Genomic DNA, 9,358 nt, shown 5'->3' on the forward strand with positions numbered 1-9,358 from the left:
TTGCAAATTGTAAAGGTCTTATTTCAATATCAGCATTCCAGAAACAATATATATAGTTTAAAGCTGAAATCTGATTTGGATTATGGTGGGAAGTACATTTTTCTAAGTAAAAGAGCTACTTTTAAGAAGACGTCTTGCACTACAGAAGTTGTGTTGTCCCTTTACAATAGTAAATAAAGCACTGAGATTTAATTCATGTATTGAAATTATTCACTGATTTTATCTGTATTTCAAATACATTAGTTCAAAGCCGTTTGTATGTGAACTAGAAGGGTAAATCTGAGCTCTGTGAGTGATACAAGCTATTTCTTTTTTTTTAGGCATAATCAACACAGCTTTTAAAGAGGCCTTGAGAGGTCTAAAGTTCTATACTAGGTTCCAATACAGAAGAGACAGCAAAGAAAGGTTTTCTTTACCCATCTGCATTATGACCATCTCCAGAACAACGGTGTGTGTCAGTGTTCATAGCTGGTGGCTGGCAAGCTACACAAACAGTATGTCCTTCTCGAAGGTACTGCATCCATCGAGCATACGGCCGAGTCTCCAAAGCGCAGTAATGGGAAAGTGATTCTGTTTTGAATTCTACACAGTACCTGCTCAGAAGGGAGAGAGTTAAATTAGCTACAATAGATAAAGTATAAGCTAGAAAGAAACTTGAAATCTACTTATATGTCATTTAGGTGGAATTTATGAAGTGAAGTGCAAGTTTGATGACTGACAGCTAAGAAGTTTGTTTCTGACCCTAAGCTAATTAATGGATTCTTAAAAACATTAAGCAAATTGTTTCTCACATTCCATTCCCCGTCCAGTACTTTATGTATTATCTCACTTTCTGGTTGTGTTCCATATTCTTAAATTACGTTGGAGAACATATCTCAGTAACCTGTATTTTTTCTTTCATGACTGCTAGAAGAGTAAATGGAAAAGATGCTTCAAGAGTGCCTATAAGCTTTATTGTTCTGGGCAAAGCATTATGAGCACTACGGAACCAGTGATAACACTCTGCTAGTATCCAAAAGAGGTCTTCACTGCTTGTCATTTTTTGTTAAAAACAAGCACTTAAGACAGATTGCATTCAGCCCATTTTGTCTGTTCAGAGATCTAATTTCTTGGGCTTAAACTTATGGATATATCCAGTTTTGGTTTAGCCTTATTTATGGATTTGCTTTGAGAAGCATCTGTCCTCAAATTTGCTGTGACCACAATACTTAATTCAAGACAATTAGCAAGTAACAAAAAACATCTAGAAAATGCAAATGACCTGCAGGAGACAATAACAAGCTGTAGTCTGTTGAATTATGGCAAATTTAATTAAGTTTTTCTCTGTAGACAGATATTGGCTATGAAACAAGATGACCCACATGCACATGATAAATAGATTACCCGGTTTCTTTGTCAGAGGGCCAGGGGGATGCTGCTGCTCTCAGTTTTCTTTCTTTACCATATTCAGAGGTAGTTATGAAAGCGGGAACTGGGGAAGAAAACAGTAAGGCAGCAAGACACAGTTGAGTCATATTTCAATTAGTGTAACAGTGGATACATGAATCAGGAATTTGTGGATGGTGATGCTGACAAACTTATTGAAAAAATGATAAAGGATTGGCAACACTGGACCTCACAGCTAAGTTCTCTCTGTATAATGTACCTAGAAATGGTTGCCATCTAGTGCACAAGGAAATAGGATGGGCTGGAATATTACAATGAGCTCTGTTTCTTGTTTCGTAATGAACTTATGTTCTAACTTTGCACAGAGATAACTTGATAGTTAATGCAGGGTTTAAATCAAGAAACTGAAGAAATGCGTGCAGCTCAGTTGTCTATTTAATAGAAATTAATCAAAAGTGAGCAGCAACTTGACAGCAGAAAATAAGGATGGAGGTGTTCAGGTTGGATGGGGTCCTGGGCAAACTGATTCAGTGGGTGGTAACCCTCACCACAGCAGTGGGCTTGGAACCAGATGATATTTTAGATCCCTTCCAACCTAAGCCACTCTGTGATTAAGTTGCATTTTCAATCAAATAACTGCAGATTGCTGCTTTTTCAATTTCTTTACGTCAATGGAAACTATATATAAAGGCTCTGATGGGAACAGGCGTCCAGATAAAGAGAGAATACCATGTTCATGTCCACAGTCCTGTCCCTGGTAAGTCAGGTATTCCAAGCAGCCAGCCTTCTCCTCCAGAGCAGGACAAGGTTCCCCAGCATTTGTAGGTTCCTGTTGCACATAGCGCCTACGTATTCGCAGACTGGGTTTACATTGTTCAGCACAGCCACTCCAATGACTCCACTCCCCCACGATGCACGGATGAGCTGAAAAGCAGCAGTAAACACATAGCTAAGAGTTAAGACTTCTGTTTGATCCTAATTGCTCTCCAAATCTAAAGTAATAAGACAAAGCCATGATTTTTTTTTCTTACATGCAATTTGGATTTTGTGTATTCTCAAAACAATGCAGGGATGTGTGTATCACATTTGTGTGTTTGTGTATATACAGATGTAGATAATTAAACATAATAAAATGTTTAGAAATATAATCTCAGGTCCTTTTCTTCTAATTTCCAATTAGAGAACAGCCCACTGAATATGTGAATTTTAGTCCTCATGGATCACAGACTTTCTATGAATTTGACCAAATGGGTACCAAAATGTTATGGGGAAACTACCATTATTTTTCAAGGGAACTCTGAATCATAAGAAATTACAATTCCCTCATGGTTTTGTATTCTGTGGTATTTTTCCGATGTCTGTTGAAACCTTTAGCTCGCTTAGGAATTTTGACACCTTTTTTATTAAAAACCATGCAGGTCTATATATCGCTAATTATAGGTGCTGGAATGGACCTCTGCAGATCACTTTGTCTAAGTCCCTGCTAAACCAGGTCCTGTGGAGTAGGTTGCATAGGAAAGTGTGAGCAAACAACCTGTTGTGATATGAGCACTTGGTATAAAAAGCAAGCCTGACACAGAGATTGCCAGCTATTTGTATCAATCCAAACCAGAACAGGCAAACATGTATCTCTAAATTTCAGAAAGTGTAGACAGTTCATGGAAGACAGATTATTGCAGAGATAGTAAACATAGACATTTTTTACCTTTCCAAATATATCAGCTTTAGAAAGGGAAATCACTGAATGATGGACAGTGATGGAAGCCCAGGCTGATTCCCAGATACACTCAGTGATGGACTATGAGGTCACCCATGAAGGGGTTGTGATGTCAGCATGATGTGACCTCGCTGTATAAATTCAGGTACTGTCAGACCAGCGTAGACTTGTGTCCGGAGCGCATCTGTGAGACTTGGAGTGCTGAATGAGGCCTTGGTTGGGTTGTGCTCTTGGGCTGCTGGCAGTTCTTGGTGCCCACAGCACCCACAGCATCACCAGTGTTACCCCAACCCTGCCTGGCTCAGGCAGTCAGGTCCACACAGGGTGCTCTTGCAGCAGCAGAGGTAAGCGCTGGGAAGACACAGCCCTGAGGTGGCCAGCGGGGAGTAAGGGCCACAGGGATTTGCTGCTGAGGGCCAGGGGCATCGCTGCTGCCTGCCCCAGAGACAGAGTGACCATGGACTGCTCCCCTCTTCTTCAGTTTGTGATGCCTGCCGCCCACTGCAGCATAAGTGAGGGGGCATTAACAGCCCATTATAGCTCCCAAGCTGCTCCTCAGCCTCACAATTGGCCTACTTATTCAGTTTCCATTTCAGATAAGGTGTAGATTTCTGTATTTGAGTGAAAATTGTTAGGGCAAAACTTAGCTATAATTTACCTGACATGACAGTGAAAACAAATAGCATGAATGACAAATCCCTTGTCATTAAAAGAAGATATAAAGCACAGTGACTGATATTTTGTATCATATCTTAAGAACTTTCTTTTTCCTCAGCTAAATCATAAATGTATTTGTGAAGGCTGATAATCCACCCTACTGGCCCTCACTTCCCTTGAAGTAACACAATGGTGTCATCAAATAATGTAAAGACTGACCCATGATTTCATGTTTGTTACTTTTCACAGCCTTTTCAGCAGAAACAAAAATGACAAACTAAGCATCTGCTGGATTGGTACTGTCTCAAAACTAAGAAACACTCAAGATCTACCATATTTGTTACCCTCTAGCCATTTCCTTATTTTATATTCTGTGGTGTGTCTACCAACAGTGGTAGCTCTCATTTACGTTAAGCATGATAACCATCTATACTTCTCCCTTCTCTTGAATTTTCCATTTATATTCTGGCAAAACAGCGCCTCTGTCTTAACCTAGCCAGTGTAAACATAGACAATGTGTCAGCTATCTTCCACGTAGACGCAGATATCTTCACTAGAATAAAATGCTTTGCGGTCTGATTGCCAGAAAAGAGGTGATGGGCGAGTTGTTCCTGAGAATGAAGCTCTGAGACAAGCAAATCTTCATTTGTCCATTAACCTCCCAGAACAAAACACAACCATCACGTCACATCTTCATGAGACTGAATTTCCCTTAACTCCACCTCCACAAACCCCAGGTTTTAAAAACTCTGTGGCCCAACAACTTCATTTTTAGAAGTCAAAGAGAATACTGTAGCTCTTCAAAATGGTTCTGAGCACTGATCCCCTGGGACTAGATGAATATAACACTAAGGTGCTTACTGAGAGAACAAGTACAGCTCCTCCAAGGAAGAACTCCATGTCCACACAGCCACGGCAGGCAGAGCAGTAAAAGCAAGAAAAATGGCTCAAGCATGGGTGTCCATCATGAAGAGTCCTCTGAGGACAAGCAGTAGTTTTTCTACACGAAGAGCACTTACCCTGTGTCCTCCCAGGACATTTAACCTGAGCATCAGCCCACTGCCAGCAGCAACTTTTCCTGGGAGCTATGTGGAAAGGTGACCCAGGCTGAACAGACGTATTCCTCTGGGCCATTTCCCTTCTTGTAAGTGCATGTGTCTGGTACCTGCACACCATGGTCCTGAGTGAGCCAGGAAAGGCTGTGTCTCCTGCCTACCTCAGCCATGAAGTACTGTGTACTGATCCATGCTGCTTCCCTCAGCATCATTAGCTGCATTTTGTCCTCTGATAGGCTTATTTTTTTTAATTATAATTAGCATCATGTAATTGAAATACTATCAGAAGTAGTTTTATAAAAACCTGAACATGTCTGTGTTAATATTACAGTTTTTCTTATTGATTTGGAAATTCCCCAGTTCTTCAGTGTTTTCATTGCACATTGCAAATAGGTTTAAAATTATTTTTTGTGTGAGATGAATCACATTTTACTTTGCCTTCTCAGTCTTTGCCTCTTAAAGGCAGGTCTTCAGCATGGTACAAAATATATTTTATAATCAGTGGTTGGGATATCTTAAACTGGTTCTGAATTGATTGGAATCTTGCCTCTTGTTAACTATACCTAAATGAAGCTTATGCCTTTTCCACTAACATGCAATGGGAATATACCACATGTTTTGGATCACATTTTTTCCTAAGTTTCCTGATTACAACTTAAATCCCCACAGGAAGCTTTACAGCTTAACTGTTAGTTACGTTCTTTTATCAGGGTTGCAGGAAACTGATGGGACCAACAGAGTCATTCAGAAAAATATTGCATGCCCTCTGGGATGCTGCCAGTATGAGACACTGGGAAGAAGCAATAAAATGCAATAACCTCTGGTGTTTGTGACTGGTTTTGTATAACAGAAATCTCTGGGTTTCCTCTCTCACTAATTCTCTAATTTCTCAGAGCACTACAGACATCATAAAGCGGGTAAAATCCCTGACAGAGGCTACCTGGCAGACGTCCATACCGCACTATTAGAGTTCCCCTGCACTCCTCTCGTTTTGCACCAGACCAACCTGCCCACTTTAAGGATGACTCGAAGCCCAGGTAGGCAAGTGGCCAGGGATGCTGCAACTCACCTTCAAGGAGCTGTACAGCTTGATACTGCTAACTGAAAGAGAACCAAAGAGCATCCTTGGGGACTCAATCACTGGTTGTCCACCCAGATTAATCATCAGCATCCCCTGGCATTTGCTGCTACTTTCCGACAAACACTTTCCCCAACATCCGGGGTATGATTAGTAGAACAATGAAGGAAGCTGGGATGGGAAAAACTGCATCAGACATTGCTTCATCAGGAACTGTGCTCCAGCACCTCTAGCACCCTCAGGTTGTACCCCAAAGCACATCACAGACACTCTGTGACAATAAAAGCAATGTGTCTTTTTATTTAACTGTACAAGCATTGATGTTGATGCCTCCCACAGCTTAACACCACCTAGAGTGCAGGATATAACCATCATCTAGCCTGGCTTCCTTATCTGCTGACTCTGTTCCAAGCTGGCTATTAATGACCTGCAGAAGTAAGAATTTCCATGTAATTTTAATCCCACATTAGCACCCTCACATGCAGATAACATCATGGCTGCATCACATTTTCCACACAGAAAACTCCCAAAGGGATTTAGCAGCTGCATAACAAATAAAGGGATGACTTTATGTCTTCCTGGAATTAAACCAAGCTGACAGTGAAATACTGGTCATCTGTAGCAATATATGGCAATTTTATGATCATAAAGATTTAGAACAAGAAGTCTGAATTGCCTCAGTCATGTGAAATAATAAGAAAACTGGGTTGCTAGAATGGAATTCAGCCAGAGGGATAATAATCATGTCACTTGCAGTCAATACCCAGAAATCATGAAGGGATAGTACATCAATTTTGTGCCTCATTGGAAAGATGTCAAGTTCTCCAATACAACAGAGAAATTGGTCTCAGAGCTGACATATAAGGAATGGTGCCATCTCTTGAAATAAAATAAGTAAAATAAAATAAAATAAATTATCAGAGACCCAGATCTACGTCTTCATGGTCCCTGTCTATGCTTTCACTGGTCCAGTTTAGTCAACCCAACACTGACAGATGATCACTCACTGAAAGAATGAGGATTAATTTGGAAGAGAAGGATACAAGATAAAGGAATGTGAGATGGGTTGTGCTCAGGTACCTACAAAATGTGCATGCTAATGAAGCATTTGGGGCTTCAAAGATACTCAAAAAATTGCTTTGCTGTCCTATGAAACGTAACTTGAATTCTCAGGACTTTTTAATATATGTATATATTAAGGACTGCAAACCATACATTTTTTTCTGAGTTGCACTCTATTTTATTTCTTCTCATCTCTGGAACAAAAGGGTATCTTCACTGAGTCACCGCAAAACATGCGTCATAACATATACGGTGAAAGTCTGTGAACTTTCTTAGAATAATCATTTCCATACAAGTGACATGGTCATTCTTTTTTCAGGCTTTTTCATTGGACAGTAATTACAAAAAGTCTTTGTTCATTGCTAGAACTATAAGGAAATTTTTTAAAAAGTGTAAGGAAATTTACTTAAAAACTGCTGGACATAGGTTTGGCAGCCCCCAGACTTCTGCTGAGCCATCTATTTATGAAGTACCAGGCATAGAATGACTTTCAGGCATGAGAAAATTTAACCATAGTGTTGGCAGAACTCCCTGCCTTCCATTGGTTTCTAATGTTTTGGAGTATTGCTTTTGCACGACTCCTTGATCAAATATATTTAATGATGTAGGTATTTTACACTTTCCCCAAATACGTTGTCCTGTAAAGTATTTGCAAACCGATTAAATGTCATTTCTGCTTGTGCTGAAGTCATAAGTAGTGAACAGGATGACAAAAAAGCTGTAGCACAAGAACAGCTGGCCACCTTTCCCCGCGTTTCTGTTTGAACTTGTTTTACCTCTGCTTTCAGAACAGCATTTTAGAGTGAACTAAGCCATAAGCACCCTTGGTTTCCATCAACACAGACTGAACTAAGAAAGGCATCATGGTGAATCTTCAAAATCCAACAGGAACAAAAAACTCAAACTACTTTAAACATGCACACTATCCTTGTTTACACTGAAGAGTCCCACTTCATTAGAGTTTTTGTTCACACCAGACATACTGCTGCTTGCAATAAAAAGTCTCTCTCCATTTACCTTCTAAATAACGGTTTCTGGTGATCCATTTTGCAGTTTAGGGATGTATGAGCTATAGGACTGCCTGGCTGGGCTGCCAAAATGCTGTCCTCCCATACCACACTCACAAATGTCCTGCTGCTCATGGCTGCACTAGTACTGATGCTCATGGAGCCAGGCAGCAAGGGATTTAAACCGGTCAGAAAAAGATACAGCAACAAACAGCATCAGCTTCCCAAACTGGCCCACTAGTGGCCTCCACCCTGGTGCAGGTAGACAGACAGGCAGAGACAGACGGACAGACTCTGTGAGGCTCTCTGAAGTCTCACTAAGACTTCACCTTCCCGCCCAGACCCAAAGTACCCATAGTCCCCATGGGGCATGGATCACAGTGTGAGGCCACCACCACTGGGCTCAAGACAAAAAATACCACATCGATAATAACAAGGTTCCTGATCAGAGTTGCGGAACGAAAACTGTCCGACCAGAACCTTTCACACGCATCTCCTTCAGAGTCCTGGTGTCAGCTCTTCTGCTCAGATAGCCGTGCCCACTCCCCATGCCAGGCAGCCACAGGCCAGCTCAGGTCCCGCAGCGCAGCCGCCATGGCGCCAAGCCCGCTGATACGCCCCAACTGGCAGCACCGCGCTGCCCAGGCGATGGCCTGACGGATGCAGGCTGGCACACCTCCAGCCAGCTCCGAAGGGCCGCCGGGCTGCCTGAGGCCTCGCTGTGTGCCAGAACACGAGGGCAGCGTCCTGCGTGGCAGCGGAGCAGAAGCAGAACACCTCCACTCATGGGCAGCACTGCCCAGGCAGCCCAGCCTCCCCTCGCCAGCTCCTGCCTCCACAAACGGGGCCTCTCTCTAGAGTTCCCCAAGATGTTTGCTGTTTGTTTGGCTGCACATGAGGAATCAGCTCAGCAACACTGCAGTCCTGCGTCCACACTCTAATGGCTGTGCACTGGGGATGAATGTGAGCAAGAAGGAAGAAGTGCTGCATTTCGGAGGGAAAAACAATGTCTGACAGCAGAGCTAGGCAGAGCTGATCCACAAACCTGGCCAGCACCCAGCGTGGCAGCCCTGCAACAAGTCTTCAATGCCTCCTCATTGAGCACCTGCCTATTCCTCCCCCCTGGGCTACTGACAGCAGGAACCGACGTGTCCCTTACAGCTCGAAGAGGCTGCCTCAGACCCAGGAGAGCTGCCAGCCAGCGGAGCCCCAGCGGCAACGAGCAGCCCACTCACAGCCACTCTGGGTGATCCCACTCGGGGCACGGGACGGGGCCGGCCCGCGATACTTACCAGGGCACGCTTGGCTGTGGTCGTGGCAGCAGTCCCGGGTACGCCGGCATCCTCCGTCGCAGTAGCAGCTCCCGTAGCCCCCGTCCTCCCTCCAGCCGCTGCTG

General features: G+C 42.9%; 1 protein-coding gene across 1 annotated transcript in view; it reads right to left on the bottom strand.

Moving 5' to 3' along the window:
* Nucleotides 1–9,358, bottom strand: part of SBSPON (somatomedin B and thrombospondin type 1 domain containing) — a 33,545-nt gene that overhangs the window by 1,228 nt on the left and 22,959 nt on the right. Inside the window, exons 2-5 of the mRNA XM_003205113.3 lie at nt 9,255–9,355; nt 2,116–2,310; nt 1,384–1,471; nt 417–593 (exon numbers count right to left, since the gene is read on the bottom strand). Coding sequence (XP_003205161.2) covers nt 417–593; nt 1,384–1,471; nt 2,116–2,310; nt 9,255–9,355 — 561 coding nt within the window. The remainder of the gene's footprint in view (nt 1–416; nt 594–1,383; nt 1,472–2,115; nt 2,311–9,254; nt 9,356–9,358) is intronic.

Source organism: Meleagris gallopavo, chromosome 3 (genome assembly GCF_000146605.3).
Source record: "Meleagris gallopavo isolate NT-WF06-2002-E0010 breed Aviagen turkey brand Nicholas breeding stock chromosome 3, Turkey_5.1, whole genome shotgun sequence".
Lineage (NCBI taxonomy): Eukaryota > Metazoa > Chordata > Aves > Galliformes > Phasianidae > Meleagris > Meleagris gallopavo.